This window comes from Apostichopus japonicus, chromosome 2 (assembly GCF_037975245.1).
Source record: "Apostichopus japonicus isolate 1M-3 chromosome 2, ASM3797524v1, whole genome shotgun sequence".
Classification (NCBI taxonomy): domain Eukaryota; kingdom Metazoa; phylum Echinodermata; class Holothuroidea; order Aspidochirotida; family Stichopodidae; genus Apostichopus; species Apostichopus japonicus.
In genome coordinates this window covers 29,778,752-29,796,591 of record NC_092562.1, presented here as the reverse complement: position 1 = coordinate 29,796,591, position 17,840 = coordinate 29,778,752, and the positions used below count along the sequence as shown (strand labels likewise).

Below are 17,840 nucleotides of genomic sequence, written 5' to 3'. Positions count from 1 at the left end.
CATAAGTAAATATGAGAAGTTTCCAAGTTGGCTCTACCTGCATGCATGGTATGAAGACATCTAGTGGCTGAAATCACATTGTTCTGAGAGTTTAAACTTAGATCAGGTCGAGGGTAAGAAACTGGAGTAAACATCTTCAAGAGTAGCTATTATGGACTGAAAGCAGGCATTACATCACACAGCTTTACATTCCTTATAAAATCTTCTCTGTCCTCAGAAATATGATATGATGAGAAAGTTCACTTATCAGTAGTAGTTTTTCTTCTTTGGATTCACAATTTATACATTATAAAGGAAACATTACTAAGATACAAAGAAAACCACAGGAAGAAAAGTGGTACCGACCACTACTTACAACAAATGTTGAGCTATTCCTATATCTCTACATGGATTTTGGTTGTTTTAGTCATAATCTGACAATATTTTTACATTTTGGGTCTGTAAAAATTCCACTTGTCCCATCCTGAACTCCTTCCCCCAATAACACACACCTGTTTGGTAAGAGCAAAGTGTAATGGAAAAACCCAAAGCAATGCTTTAAGTAATGCTTTGATTTCATGGTTTGAATTAATGGTTAAAAACGAATAAGTACAAAATTGCAAACAATTTTCCTGTCTACCTGTTCTTGATTAATCACTCCCTCTAAACATCAGCCGAACATAAAACATTTCTTTCTTTTGAAGTGACGGGCATTTATCCATACCCCTGCCCTACTCCCAACCCTCACACTGACACCTCCCCATCCACCCAAAAAGCAAGGATGATATTACTAGGAGTAAGATGATCAAGCTTTAAAAGTTGTGAGAAACATTTCAATACTTATTTCCATTTTCAAACAGTATGAAACTAAAATGTAAACATGTCTGAGCCAAATATTTATCTTACCTTGCATTGCAGACAATTGGTAGTGCTACAAACCTTTAGATGAAATCAATAATACATTGTCCTATGAAATTTCCTAAATTGAATGAAAAGCAGTTCTCCCAACTTAATTTTTAAGTTTTAATTTCTAAACCTGACAAGAAAATGATATAAGTTGATTAAGGCAGGGTGCAGATATTAAAGGAAAATCGTTGTTGTAAAATTTGTGTAATCCCCAAGAAGGGGGCACAAAAGTTACAACTACAGTATAAAGGGATATTCTTATATGTGCCATATCGCCAGTCTTACTCACATTGACAGTTTATCCCTGTCCAGCCATCCTCACATTGGTTATTTTGACACACACCTGTGTCTAAAGCACAGAGAGAGTTATCTGCACAATGACACTCCTGTTTACAGTTAGCACCAAATTTCCCTCTCTCACAAGCTGTGGAAATAAACAAAACAAGTTTAATTGAAAAATAACAACTAATGTCTACATTCTCAAGATCACTGCAATTAATGAAAGAATCTCAACATAATTTGACATTTTTATCAGAGTGATGTTTTTTTTTTGTTTTATTATCCTAGTGTGGTTTTCCAAAAAATATGTCCAGGACCTTCAAAACTTCACTGAAACTATATACCTACTTAGTGTACAGTCCAATCCTTTGTAGCCTGCAGGACAGAAACAGCCAAGAGGATCAGGATAACAGATGATTGCACCCTGACATCCATCAGCATGGTCATCACCAGAATCATCACACTTATACTCAGCATTCTGACCAAAGACATTCCTGCCATGAACTGTTGATGAAACCATGATACCAGGTTTAATAATGATCAAGGGTAACCATGGCAACAGCCAACAGCCACAATGAAACAAATAGTGACACAATCTGTCCAAGATATTCCGACCATAAACTGGTGATGCAAACATGATAAAGGATTAAATCAATAGTAAAAGATATTTCTGGATAATGTCAGCTCTAACAGAACAGTAGCTTAATCTGATTAAAAACATTCCGATGAATAAGATACAAGAAATATATATACACACCTCACTTGAACAAGGCTTCTGGCAACAGCTACTGAAGAGAAAAAGGCCCATTATGATGGAACAAATGAGCAGCCAATAATATTAAACTCAGAAACTTAACTTATGGGTAATATCATCATTATCAACGGTCCTTTTTACCTGGAGGTACAGATTATTAACAATATTCATAGGATCTAATGCAAAATCGTGCATTATACGTTACTTACTATGTTCACAATTGTTTCCACTGAATCCAGGAGGACAAAGACACAGACCAGTTAAATCTGAACAAACTCCTCCGTTAATACAAGGTTCACATGTATTAGAACAGCCAGGTAGACTCCACATGTTCTCTGGACATGCTACAGTTATTGAAGAGTGAAAATTATCTCATTATGAGTAACCAATCATTCAGAAGTTTGAGCAAAGTAATTAAATAGTACTTAGCAAATATAACTGTAAAAATTTAGTAGTGAAAATTCTATGTTTGATAATATATGTGTGTCTGCTTTGCATGTTTACTAACTTATGTCCATAATATGCATTATCAATCAATGTTCAGTAAAATTATTGTAGTAAAGTGAAATTTTGTTGTATACCCATTGTATATTTACATGTATTACGTAATAGTTCGTAACAGTCAGTTTGTAGAGTTGGGTGTTTGCACTTGTGTATTTCTTCAGTTCTGTACACGTTGTTGTATGGCGAACATCGTCCCTACAGAGCTCCGGGGTTTGCCTCGTAAACTCCTTATTATTTGTCACATTTCATTACTCGAGTCGTTGATTGCCCATAGTTATTCATGATCTGTACTATCTGAAGTCCGTGAGGAGATGTCACCCTTTTTAGAGGCAGGATGTCTCAGGTTTTGGATGGTTCGGCTTCTGGCTCGAAGCCACTGGTTTCCAAGATGGCGGACCTATCATATATATATATATAGTGTGTGCTAGCGTTGATGGAGTCTCGATGTCCGCGAGCTTCCTTTACCGCGAGCGTAGTGTCCTCTTCTTCTTCTTTATAGCGAGCGAGTTGACTTCAGTGTAGTAAGAGTTTAGTCATAGATATTAAATGCCGTACGTACCCTTATTGTTAATTAATAGAATCAGTTTTAAGTGTTTGGCTAGGTTGTGCTTTAGTGTATAAAGTACATTCGTTAGGTTGTATTTTTGGACCTTGGTCCTACGGGTTTATAGCGTGTCTTGTTTATCGTGAAGCACCCGTGTAGTATTGTGTACTTTTATACTGTAGAATTGAGAGTTCAGTTGTATTGAAAGATTATTTATTGTACCCGTATTTTGGTATTGTACTGCTCGCAGTGTAAAGAGCGTATACGTATTTGTATTTTGAACATTATTGTTACTGTTGTTACTAAAGAGTTGTCTCAGAGCTTGTCCTTTAATCTTAGCCATTTTGGATAGCTATAGAGTGACAAGTCTCTTGAGAATTTGTGGGTTCAGGATGTGAAAATTCCTGCTGTCTAGGAACAGTATGGTGAAAAGGCCTATATTGTGTTGCAGCTGGCATGTGTTGCCCTGACCATTACGAAGGTGTCAAAGTTCCTCGCCTGTTGGAAAACGTTTTGTATTATTTATTCAGATTATATCATAATGTTAATTTTACATTGTTCTTTGTACACTTTATACATTTTTATACAGTTTTGTGCCAGTACAGAGCCATTCCACTGTTGTGTTGTTTTAATATTATTCTTCTGTGAGTAATATTGATCATTCTTTAATTGTATTGCAAGATGGATATTTCGTAGTTTCAAGCACAGGTTTTTCCCCGAGTCAGGATAGTTTTAATTAAGCCATTTAAGCTCATAAAGCCATTTACCGTATATCGTCATGTATCATGATTTGTTCATATGTATATTATCATTTTTGTAGAGTTTAAATTGTAATAAATGTCAGCCGTTGTTTCAACGCAAGACCACTGTTGCATCCTCATTTATAACTTATGAGTTCGAAGCGAAGGACCCCAAACCCGGTGATTTCCCCCGCCATCCGCGGTTCGCTTCATTATCAATCATCTGTTATTATATTTAGCCTTGGAAATGTACCAGGTCGGATCTAGCATAGGGGTAGGTAATCACAACTTAGCCACTGCAAAAGTTTGCAAAGCAGGGCTTCATATGTATCATAAACAGTACATTTCATGCTTTGGTTAAATAGACAAGTATTCTACTATTGTTAGAACAGAAATAAAAATATAACAATAAGACTTGCTTATTTTATAACAATAAATGGGGACTTCATATATGCTCTTTTTACATTTAGCACAGAAGGCAACAAATTGTCAACATGTTATATAAATATCCGAGCCTTTCCTACACAACACTGATATATTCAACACAATGTGTTCATATTGAACAGCTTTTCTTAACAATTACCTTGCTATCCTTCGGTCAGTGAAGCATTTCTTTCTTTCTTTCTTCCTTTGAGGAAGTGTTAAATATAAGAAGGTGGGGTCAATAGAGCAAATTCATTTAGTGTCACACTCAAACCTGTCAATACCAATGAAATTTAGATAAACTTATTTCATAGGATGATTGTAATTTAAGCTCAATCATACATATGTCTCCACACTTGTAAGCCAATTAACTCTTGAAACCACAAGACTGTTGCCATTTATTTTTCATTCTTGACCGAAAAATCCTTCTTCACTTAAAACTAGTACTGATAATTACAAGATTCATGAGGGGAATTCCATTTTCTGTGAGTTAATTATGACAAAGACTGTCTTTTCCACAGAATGATGTTTGTTTAGTACTTCTATTAAGCTCTCATCAAAGTAAGAACTAGGTCATGTAACCTTTATTAACCGGTTTTCATTTCTGTCAAATATGTCGTTTGATGTTAAGTTCTGAGAACCTAAAAATACATGATAGCATCTAGATTTGTTTATGATAAGGCAAACAAAAGGGGGAAGAAACAACTAGAGAAAACCCACTACAACCATTCTAAACACTCTGGGTGGTAGAATGAGAAAGGAATTTACCGGAAGGGTCCACTCTAGACACTGTAGAATGAGAGTGCTAACATTGTGAGGAGACAGGGAAGTTAGGAAGAAATAAATATGAAGAAACCTATATTAGCAGTATACAAAAGATGTGAAAATCAAACAAAATACACACCTCTGACAATCACATTCATGATGGCATGGACTTGGTTAGTGTAAGCACCAAATTTATGGCACTCAAAGACAACAGAGTTCGAAGCACTAGCATCACCACAAGATGTCTCTCCCCAACAGCGGCTGCCTGTTGACCCATCTGGATCCCACACACCATCTCTCCTCCAACGAAGATCTTTTTTAGCTACGCTTGACTCAATCAGGACAGTCACCTTATCTCCCATTGATGCACCAGTGGAATACTCCAAAGCTTTAGTAGTTGCTGAGAAAAAGTTAAACAGTTAGGTAGTGATAAATAGTTACATAATCGTTTTATATATTATTTTGCTGTGCTCTTTGCCATGTATGTTGGTAAATCTGCTTTCAAATTGCCAACATTTTTGCCTCATTTTTTTTTGTATTGATTTACATACTTGTTTGTTAATCAGGCAAATAATCTATGCAGTTATGTTGAGCATTGTGTGTGTGTATGTGGATTATGAAACAACATTTACAAGCTCCTCTCAACGTTAAGATCGATGGACTTGACAGTTGGTGGGTGTGTGCCTGAATAGGGCTGCAGTGCCTCTGTGACTTATGATATAGGAAACTCAAAGTTAAACATCTTAACTACCAATTACAAATACACAACATGCATTTAGGTTTCAGTGACATAATAAGCTGCACTTCTTAAGATTTGATATCAAAAACTTCCTTTCTTCAGATATATGCTTACAAAGATGTTTCATTTCATTCTTGAGAAATATGACCTGCATGGAACATATAAAACAAAAAGGTAAAGGCAGTGGTACTCAAATTTTCATACAAAGGATACATCTTAGATTCCTTCCTTACGATATCGTGTTTGTAGACTTTTAATTCTGATGACCTTTGACATAAAACTAATAAACCAAAAGAGTTCAGTATTGGTCATATATTCCATATTAAATACATCCCAGTTTCCCTTTAAAAGAGAGATTTTTTGTTTACAAAGATTTCATACTGTGACCTCTAATGATCTTTGACCTATCATGAAAACAATGGGGTCCATCTCCATAACATGTGATATTTACATACTTAATATGAAATAAAGCCACATTTCCATTCTTGAGACTTTCAGACTTAGCTTCTGCTGCTCTCACATGACCATTGCACTACATCATAAACAGCAGTCTTTTGAAATCAATATGGGGTATACATATAAAGTTTGATATCCTTCCAAGCATCCGTTTTTGTTATATACAATGTTTCAAGCAAGGCAAGACGCACACAGACACAAAAATATATACACAGACATCATCATGGTTGCAGAGGTTTCAATTAAGACAACGTAAGAATGCATGTAGGCATTCCAATACGATTAGTGATCAAACACCCTCATGCCTATGAACGGGGTAGGACTCATGGTTAATGTCTTTCATCGATGTTACATGTCACTGGTTTCAACGGATGTCAAAAGCCGAAATTGGACAAATTTGTAAGACAAAATGGGAATTGGGAAATGCTCCTCAGCTGCAAGATTGATGGGATTAAAAAATGGATGTATGCAAGGAAAGAGGTTGAGGTAGCTTGTGTGATGACATCGGGCGTCAAAGGAATTGATAAAGCTCTGTTTTGTTTTTGCTGCCATTACGTCAAAACTGACTATAAAGTTCATAAGCAATCACTCCCATGTAGGAAATATCAATGTCTATCTTATAAATTAAATTAAAACGTCTACTAAAGTTACCAGAAAAAGAGCGAGATTAAAGTGTGCATCAACTTTTTCAGGAATGATAATGTAAACCAAACATATGAGTGATACATTCTTTATGTACACCCTGCTTTCTGTGCAGTTGTCCTTTAATGGAGCAATTTCTAGTTATCATCTCCCGTACAAACATTGCCATTGAGAATATCATCATTGAACAAGCATTATAACCCATCTCTTTTACCCCTTCCACACCTATATACATGAGTGGCATATATGTGTTGGTGAAAATAATTTATCCATGATTTAATACATGGACATAGTGTCACAGCGCTCCTCCATCAAGTTGTCACAATGGTGTGTGAGCAAACAGAGACACAGGGACAGAGACACATGAGAGATGCAAAGATATATATACTTTAAGTTGGTGACAACATGATGAATTGAAGTTTGCTTGCCGATCAGCGAGTTATTGTACACTATTAACTGCTACTTATATAAGTTACTCTAAAAATACTGCAAACCTATATAATGTAACCAAGTACATTTTACTAAATTGACTAAAGCAGTACTACTTCTACTGAGCTACTGACTTGTAACTTTAGATAAATTATACAAGTTAATTACTTCTGGTAAGGACCAACAAGGTCCAGGAAGCTAAGTCTGTCCTCTTGTTTACACTCTCCCCTAAAAACAGAGGCATAGTTACTGAGAAACAACACTGTGATATCACCAATTGCATTATAATTAAGCGTTCTTGGTAGAGATGTGTGTGGATAGATCTTAGATGCACAGACAGGTTTAAGATTTATGTTATAGAGAGTTACTGTGGAGGTCAAAGGGTAATTTCTCTCCTCGGACAAAGTTGGAAAGGATATTTGATGCACTATGTTTAAGCTAGTAAATAGAATTGTTAGTAATCTTTCTAGAAAGTGAGATGTACAATATGAGGACTTCCTGTCTGTGCTCCTAGCCAAGGCAGTGTAAATGTGAACCTAGGGCAAGCGGATGGGGCAGATCTAAAAAAATATACCTTGTAGAACAATCATATTTTTCATGACATAATCAAATCTGATGACAATTTTTGGTGTTCAATCAGTTGGGAGATTCTTTATGCCCTAGCAGCTGTATTGAAATAGTCCTTTCTATTATAATGAACAATGTATAATTTCCATGAAATCTGAAATATTCTACAATTAAGGCTTATGGGATGTGTGCACAATATGTTATTCTATTTCCTGTACACGACAATTGAACGTTACTTTAGAATGATTGTTTATCTAAAGATAGGTGATTTGTCTTATAGACTTATTCTGTGTATGTCCACTGTTTATATAGCAAGTAATAGGTGCAATTTACTGGCTGCTCTATGGTCCCATCCCTGCTGGTAATATATTTCATTTTACATACGCTCACATACCTGCTTCATTGGTCACTAAGACCCTCCATTCCACTGAGCTTTCACCTTCTGTTACAGTAATGGTGTAGATACCAGTCCTTGCAGCTGTCTCCATAGTAGTAGGTAGGGTAAGAGTAGCAGGTTCACTGCTGATGTTTGTCATTGCTTCATCTGGTACTCTAGGACTATTGAGAGTAAACATATAACGTTGATTTCCTATTCCACCTGGATTAAAAAGCACTGCTTTATCAAATGTTATGCTAGTAGTTTGGGAATCACCTCTGTGTACTTCAATGATAGTTGGATTGGTTGTGGTTGCTACGGGACTCCTTACCACAGCAACATAGGAAGGATCACACTGAACTGGTAACAGGAATTGAAAATGAAATAAATGTGATAATTTTTTGACAAAGTGTGCAGTCCTGAGATCCTGAAGTGCGGCAAATAGATTGCATATTCGAAAAGAAATATATACTGGTTCCAATTTAATCAAAGAATCAAACTTAAATTTCAAGGTACAGTGGTATTGTAAAAGGAATTTTTAAGTGCGGCTGTAAATATTTCTTTTGTTATGTAAATTACTTGTTTAGTGGAGTAGGCCCTATCCTATGTTATCTTTATAACATTCATGGTAAGAAAATCCCTTGGAAAATGATAGTACTGGTCCGCCAGTTCTGCACCAATTACCAGATATCCAAAACCCTTGGTAACCTATCTGTACTATACACTATAACAGACTGAAGCCATATCACTCTGAGGTACATGATAAAGAAAAGTTCTGAGACTTGTCCATCTCTGGTAAAGAAACAGCTCTAGGATCACTCCTCCATATTACAAATACTCATCAGCCAGTTTGGAATGTGAATGATTTGTTTCTTCCCATATATGGTATAGCTATAGGGGGTCAGTCCGATATTCATAAGGACCATTATTCATAAGGGTCATTGTTCGTAAGGTTCGTTCTTCATAACGTTCATTAATTCGAGAAAAAAAAGGTTCGTTATCCATAATCGGAAAAAAAGGTTCGTAATTCATAATAAAAGGGTTCATTGTTCATAAGGTCCGTTATCATAATCGGAAAAAAGTTCAATATTCATAATAGCAAAAAAAAGGTTGGTTATTCATATTATGGAAAAAGCTTCGATATTCATAATAGGAAAAGACGTCCGTTATTCATAATCTGAAAAAAAAGAGTTTGATATTCATAATAGGAAAAAAGGTCCGTTTTTCATAATCGGAAAAAGGGTTCGATATTCATTATAGGGTAAAAGGTTCGTTATTCATTATAGGAAAAAAGGTACGTTTTTCATAATCGGAAAAAAGATCCAGTATTCATATAGTAATAATAGCACCAAAAGAAAAGCAGGGCGGAACGACCCTTGGCCTCCTCCCCCCCTTCCCCCAAAAAGGTAATGAAAAAATCTCCTGTGGACAAATTATGAAAAACGAAACTTTTTTTCAATTATGAATAACGAACCCTTTTTTCGATTATGAATAACGAACCTTTTTACTAATTATGAATAACGAACCTTTTTTTCGATTATGATTAACGAACTTTTTTTCGATTATGAATAACGAACCATTTTTTCGATTATGAATAACGAACCTTTTTACTAATTATGAATAACGAACCTTTTTTTCGATTATGATTAACGAACTTTTTTTCGATTATGAATAACGAACCATTTTTTCGATTATGAATAACGAACCTTTTTTCAAATTATGAATAACGAACCTTATCTCTAAAGAAAAATATTTCTAATTATGGATAACGAACCTTATGAATAATGAACCTTATTAATAACGAACCTTATGACCAATGAACCTTATGAATAACGGACCTTAATATCGAGCTGCTCCCAGGTATAGGCATAGGCCTACAGACCCTGCTTCAAGGTCTGTTGATATTGACGCCAAAGTAGGTGTCCGGGTCATTTGTATGATTATCATTTATATTAGGCTATATTAAATGTGAGGCCTAACTCACTGACAAGTATCTCATTTTTGTCCCTTAATAAGTAGTAAGTCTAGTTCAAGTAATGTTATTTCCTTCAAAGAAATGAGGACATTTCTTTGCATGAAATCTAAGAGGTGTTCTCAGGTACAGCTAAATATATTTCTTTTTGTTATGCAAGTTCAATAGAGTATCCTAGAACTGTTTGTAAATTCCTTCACTTTGTGTTACGAGGGAGCCATGGCCAGCTATCCCTCGCCTGTGTTCTAATACAGTTGAGATTACTATTTTCTGTCTGCATGTTCGTTATTTTGTTCTGAGTTTCAACTTGCAAATCCACGACCATGTCCCTGCCAATAACTTAAATCGAGGAACCTCGCTCGATGATACAGTAGTATGTCATAAGGTTAATCTTAACAAATCTCTCAGCCACTTGATGGACTTTACACTTTCAACACCTATTTGCACTGCATAGTTTTGATAACATCAGCGTTGTAAAGTAATATCAAACAATGCTACAACTTGACAAACTCCATAAGCGCAGTATAGGTAAGGAAGGGGGAGTAGAGTAATTTAGAAATATTGAACCTTTCTGACACATACTAAACTTTTGCTGACAGCTAGTTGTAGTTATACCACAACAGTGATGACTTGCCTATAGAACTGATGCCACCACACTGTTCCCATGTGCAATTATTTTAAGTTTGTTGTCTGCCTTTTGAATATATTTTCAGCATGCCAGAATGTTGTACATTAATGATGATTAAAGATTAAGGTAAGTACTTCCTTAGCATGTAGGATCAAGACTCCAGCTACGAAATAAGGCTAAATAAAGTGTTATAGTACAGTCCATCCTTCTTTTGTGTTGTAATTGTTTACAGATGGACCTCTGTGGTAAAAGTACTTTAAATATTTTCCAATCAAGGTTCCAATTTGCTATCAGAACTTCAAGCACTTGCAGTAATGGCTTTAAATATCATCTGTAATTTACCAATGGTAACAATTTAAATGCCAGGCCCCTTTAATCAAGCAGTCGTAGACCGCCCACCATAATCATCATACTGATCATTATCAAAGTGTATTTGAATCAGAGCTCAAAAATTCAAACAGTAAAAAATATGTCCGCCAGGAAACAGCTACAGTATTCACAACCTGTGGGAAGTAAACATATCTAGATGAATGGCTTAACTAGTAGTGATTTTATGAATCATGCCTGTGTTCTGTCATTAATGTATGTTTGCCCTTAGTGCCCTTTCATCATTTTGAAACTTAACTGCTTTGGTGCAGGGTAAGTGTTATCTATTTTCATTGTGATGTTTGGGAAATTTCAATGTAACTGTTTCTCATATTAAGAATATACAATATCTATCATAAACACGGTATCTTAACAACAAATATAACTTAGTCGTCATGTAATATCATAAAATATGAGGAAGTGTAAGGTATGGGACATTTGTTGTATGGGGCATTTTTCCCATAAAGAAATTTGCCTTGAAAAGTAATGTACACACCAGCCCACAGCTTGTCAGCCTCATTGTGAAGAACTGCTCACCACACAGTTCCTATCACTCTGCCACCATACAACCCAATTCATGGGCTAACTATTCAGAGATTATTATCCAATTACATGTGATTCTGTATTATCTTTACAATAATAGTTCAGTTACAATTGGTCAGGACTGATAAATAGGAAAGATTCAGAAAGATAATGCACAAGAATATTGTTGGCTAAAAAATAATATGTCCCATACTGTATGTCAAGCCAGGGCCGGATTTACCAATGGGCAACGTGGGCAGCTGCCCACGGGCCTCCACAACAAGGGGCCTCCACATACTTCATGAAAAATATATATATAAGGGGAAATTTGAAGAACAAAAATTAAATGTAGGCTGACAAATATCATCAATCAAAATCATATTGCAGGCGGCTTACGCCGTGCATACGCTTGAAGTCATATTCAATTTTAATTGTATCTCTTTGTGAATGGTAGAAACAGCTAAGTGGTTGTTTTCCCGTTATTGGAAATTACACGTCTGCAGACAAACATGATTGGCCTAATATCCAAAGTCATCAATCTCAACGTCTATTTTCTTTAGAACTAGGTTAATGGTTTTGGTTGAAACATTTCAGTACACCCCGACAGTGCGCCTGTCATCACCTCCCGCTAGGTTTCAGACAGGTATTGCTAATTGATTCTTTTCATGTTCAATGTTGAAACAACTGTCTTCTCACCCCCTCCACACTACACACACATACACAGGCCCGTGCGCGTCTGGGCAGTTGGCAATTGGCATTAACATGGTCGTCGTGAATCTTGTTAGTCCAGTCCAGCTAAAAGCAAGTTTAGGCTCGGGGTGTGAGTTTTTTCGGTTTTCCGGGATAATTAGCATATGCAGGCCGATCAAATTCTTGGAAACGGGACAACACCCCCTTTCTCCAGAACCCAATTTCTAGATAACTTTAGTCATTTTTGACGTCGGATTATAAAAGAAAATGCTCCAAATCCCCTTATAATAGACCCTGACCTGATATTCTAAACCTAACCTTGATTTTGAAAACATTTTGCAGTTTCCAGATGAACCCAAATTGCTCACAACCGTCCTGAAAAATAGAAATAAAGCGCCCGGGCGTCGACGAAAATACTAGCCTCCTTTTTCAGCCGATTTCGTGGCCTCGCTTTTGGACAACCTAACCTATGTTGTCGAACTATTGTATTCACTGAAAGCTTGCGAACAGTTAGAGCAGACGACGTCGTCCTGTATCGGGTTGTTATGTTATATTGGATTTCGTTTTGTATTGCATTATCGTGTGCATGGACACAGACAGAAATAGGGACAAGACTCCTTGAAATTAATCAGGTACATTATAATCAGCAAGTTTTGGGTGGAATGGTCTGGAAATCCTACAAAACCGGGGTCAGAAACAAGACTAGTTTCCAGGGCAGTAACCTATCTGAGCCCTACACAAACTCAATGCAAAGTCCGTAGGCAATAGTCCTTGAACTGGACTGTGGATATTACGGTATACCGTCACATAACACACAGTGGAGATAGGCCTATGTGTAACATCGCGTGACCGATTGTTCAGTTCATGAACTAGTATGCAAGTGCATAGGCTAGGCTTTGTGTGTTTTTCCTATGGGGCATTTTTTTTAAATGTGGGGGCTATTTCACAGGTTTTGAGGGCTAATCACCTTTAGGCCCCGCCTAATTCCTACCCTAATATATATATATATATATATATATATATATATATATATATAGGCCCGTGGTTCGAATCCCGGTGGATAGACAGATAGACAGATAGACAGACAGACAGACAGACAGACAGACAGACAGACAGACAGACAGACAGACAGACAGACAGACAGACAGACAGACAGACAGACAGACAGACAGATAGATAGATAGATAGATAGATAGATATAGATATATATACAGATATATATATATGTTGATACTAGATGAGACTAGTGGAACACTAGTAGTTGTAACTCGGAGTTTCACGCTTTGTAGCGATCTTCAGACAACTCATATATATATATATATATATATATATATATATATATATATATATATATATATATATATATATATATATATATATATATATATATATATATATATATATATATATATATATATATATATATATATATATATATATATATATATGAAAATCGTAATGAGTTGGAAAATCAAGAACAGTGAAAAAACTTTCAGCCTCCACCGGGATTCGAACCACGGGCCTCCCGCTCTGTACGCGGACACCCTAACCACTAGGCTATGGACGCTGATTGTATGTCCAGAGGTTCGAAACCGGTAAGGAAGATCGTAACTCCACTGTAGGCGTTTGTCACCTATATCGAACAATACTAGTTCTGTTTTTGGTGACATATTTTGCCCTACTCTAGAGATCAAACATGATGCTATCCAACTCGAAAATCATTTGTGATTCCTAAAGCCGGATCTCGAAAGAGATACTTTGAACAGACTTTATGTTAAAGCAATGGAGGTAAACGACAAAGGCAAATGAATATATATAAATGAAAATCGTAATGAGTTGGAAAATCAAGAACAGTGAAAAAACTTTCAGCCTCTATATATATATATAGTAATTGGTTTGGATTTTGCACGCGTTGACGGATAAGATAATAATTGTTAGCTTACTTCAAATGTAGGTAGGCCACCGAGACATGTCATATATTTTTCCTTTACAGAATGGAAAGGCACAAAGGTCCACGACATTTTCAAAGTGGTGCTGCAAAGAGGAAAACATCCAAGGAACGTGCTGAAAGAGAGGCTAAAGAGCTTGGTAAAACACGTCGAATGACCGAATTCTTCACTCGTCCATTTCATCCAACAATATCAGGTGCAGGCAGTGCTTCATCTTCAATACAACCAGAGCAGAAACCTGCTACTGATGTAAAGACAGCAGCCTCATCTTCAGTAGAAGTTAACCAGAATATCGAGGAGACAGGGACTGCCTCAAAGCAAGTGCTGCCAGAATCTCATACGAATCCACACGTTGATGACATCGGCTTATGGCCAGTACATATGACCAAAGAATTGATTGACTATTGGACTGCAAAAGTTCCTCAGGATCTCCACCACAGTGCTGTCAAAACTTTGGATGCTAAATCAGCAATACAAAAAGTTGCAGACAATGTCAGTCGGAAATGTACACCAGAGCTATGTTTGAGCGACGGAATCGGAATGACGAAGTTGTGATACATTCTTGGCTTTGTTTTTCACCAGCAAATGGTCAAGTCTACTGCTTCTTTTGCAAACTAATGGGCATTGCAAGATCACAATTCACGCACGGGTTCTGCGACTGGAAATACGCTAGTTATCGACTTGGTGTCCATGAACAATCACAAGACCATATCAAAGCAGTTTTGTCACCAACAAGTCATGGAAGGGAAGCTGAGCGTATAGAGTCTACTCTTGCTCAAGAAGGGGATAGAATTGAACAATATTGGCGCAGTCTTCTAAAGCGACTTGTCAGTGTGCTTAAATTTGCAAATTTCAACCATCTGTGAAGAACTTGTCAGACTAATGGGCGACCAAGTTCTGAATGAAATCATTTCACGCATAAAGCTATCAAAATACTATTCAGTTTCTCTTGATTCCACACCTGATGAAGGGCATGTTGATCAACTAGTTCTGATATTCAGATACATGGAACATGATACACCAGTCTAGAGATTTGTGAAGTTCTTGCCAAATCAAGAGGACAAGGCCCAAGAAATGTTTGAAGGATTGATGAAATTCCTTGCAGACCATGATATTGACGTTCAGGATTGTCGCGGGCAATCTTATGATAACGCCTCAGCAATGAGTGGGAGATATAATGGTCTTCAAGCTAAAGTGGCAGCAGAAAATCGTCATGCAATTTGGGTAGCCTGTGCAGGACATTCACTGAACCTAGTTGGACAAGCAGCAGCTGAATGTTGCCAAACAGCAGTGGCATTTTTCGACTTCCTCGAGGCAAGTTATGTGTTCTTTACAGCTTCGACACATCGTTATGAAATTCTTACAGACTCTCTGAAGACTGTAGAATCTGGTCCTTTATCGGTGCCAAAAAGGGTTTCTACAACACGATGGTCCTGTCGATCCTGTGCAGTAAATGCACTTGTCCAAGGATATCACCCAATCCGTGAAGCACTTGCCAAAATAGCAAGAGATGATAATGAAATTTCAAAGCACGTTCTGAGGCGAATGGTCTCCATGACAGGATGTGTAAACTGGAGACTGGCGTCTATGTTGTGTTTTGGCATGACATTCTTGACAGAGTGAATGACACAAGTCACTCGTTGCAAGATCACAAACTGGATCTGAACACAGCAGTAGCAATGTTGAAGTCATTGAAATGCTTTGTACGTGAAAAAACGAGAGTCCTTTCATGTATACGAGGAGAAGGGAAAGGAGATGTTTGGAACTGATGAATATGTGCAGACACGCAATCGTCAGCGAAATGTGCGTCTCAATCCACTGGATTATGGACAATCAGATCCAGAAGAAGCTGCACTCTCACCCTCTGAAAAATTTCGAGTTCAGAATTTTCTTCCAGTAATTGATCAGTTTCTGAGTTCATTAGATCAACACATGTTCTCTTTTCGGTTTCTTGCTTAAACTGGAAACAATGGACTGTAATGAAATCGAAGCAGCTGCAGTAAAATTAGTTTCTGAGTACAAGGATGATCTAGATCAATCACTTGGTGTTGAACTTGTGCAGTTTGCAGCCTTCTTTACTCATTTTCCTGAAGATGATAAGATGGGGAGAGAACAGTTCCTTTATAAACTGTTGATGGACAAACACCTTTCGGATACATTTCCAAATGTCGAGATAATACTAAGGATGTACTTGGTGCTCATGGTCACAAACTGTTCTGGAGAACGTTCTTTCAGTAAACTGAAGTTCATTAAGAACAGACTCCGTACTGCAATGGGTCATGATAGGCTCAGTCATCTGACCTTGATAATTATGAATATGACATTCTCAGAGAGACTGACTTCGACAAATTGATCCAAGATTTTGCAAGGGTCAAGTCTCGAAAACTGCATGGTCTGTAAATATACGTACTGTAAGTATTATATCCATGTTTATATGATTGCTCGTTCGTACTGAGAATGAGAGAGGTTGTAGCAACCTTTTTACTTGTACTGAAAATTTTGCAGGCAAACAGGCCTACATACCGTAATGAAAATTCTTCTGAGATCACAAAATTTACTTCAGAAATCACAAAATACTGCGTCATTTTGCATCCAAGAACCCTTACTTATTGGAAAAAATCCAATACCCCTCCCCTTACACACCTCCCCCAGGACGGCGATCACTGGAGGGGGGCCTCCACCAATGAAGGTTGCCCACGGGCCTCCACATGTCTTAATCCGGCCCTGTGTCAGGCTGTGTTCTACACGTAACAATTTGTAAATAAATTGATGTAACTAGTATGAATGATAGTTTATAGAACAAACTTTTTGTTTTGGAATCCGATGACATCAATTAGAGCTTTCATACTACCTTTAAAATGTTTCAACTACTGTTCATCCTTAAAAAATCTTCAAACAAACCTATAATACTAAAAAATATGTGACATTCAGCATTGGAAATTATCCAATGAGGATAACTATTATTAACTAAATAGTTTTAGCAATTGCCAAAAGTTGGCAAAATTACATATTAACTGAATGCACTAGTTTCAGGTAATTCATCATGATTTAAACGCCTTACTGTTTACCAATAAGTAATTATGCAGGTTATTTGTTACCCACACCTAAATTCATTAAGTCTATTTCAGAAATCAAAGCTTCAGACCTAAATCGCAATAGTTTCATACCTTATAGTTTCATATTTCTATTGGAAAGCATAAAAGTAGCTGCAATTCCCATCAAAATCCATCCAAGATTGACCATTTTACTACAGACTACAAGTCTTTTTTTCAATTCTAGTTTTATTCGTGATTAGCTAATTATGCACTTTGATGATGTACAGGGAGTGACTGCCTAATTTTCTCTCATGATCCCCTTTGTATTCACAACCTTCGTTTCAAGGACACTGAACACAGGTTTGTGGCCTAAGCCAATTTTTGAAATATTTGTATTGTCTTCTGAGGAACATCACATTATTCAAATGATATATGTGGACTAGTAATTAGGGTATAACATAAAGGGCCAAAATAAGACATATTGAGGAGCGCAACACTCCACGTCACAGTTTGCACATATTTAACGAGTCTCCCCAGATTTATCACTTCAAATGTGTACATCTTGGAAACAAAAA

At 36.8% G+C, this 17,840-nt stretch overlaps 1 protein-coding gene across 6 annotated transcripts in view; it reads right to left on the bottom strand.

Annotated features, from left to right (window-relative positions):
* LOC139955648 (receptor-type tyrosine-protein phosphatase mu-like) overlaps window positions 1-17,840 on the bottom strand; it is a 129,551-nt gene that overhangs the window by 26,410 nt on the left and 85,301 nt on the right. For 3 of the 6 annotated variants that reach the window (XM_071955155.1, XM_071955157.1, XM_071955156.1), the window contains exons 2-6: window positions 8,122-8,463; window positions 5,034-5,294; window positions 2,128-2,262; window positions 1,513-1,668; window positions 1,175-1,309 (exon numbers count right to left, since the gene is read on the bottom strand). The exons of the other annotated variants lie outside the window; for them this stretch is intronic. In XM_071955155.1, the coding sequence (XP_071811256.1) occupies window positions 1,175-1,309; window positions 1,513-1,668; window positions 2,128-2,262; window positions 5,034-5,294; window positions 8,122-8,463 (1,029 nt within the window). The remainder of the gene's footprint in view (window positions 1-1,174; window positions 1,310-1,512; window positions 1,669-2,127; window positions 2,263-5,033; window positions 5,295-8,121; window positions 8,464-17,840) is intronic. 6 annotated transcript variants of the gene reach the window in all.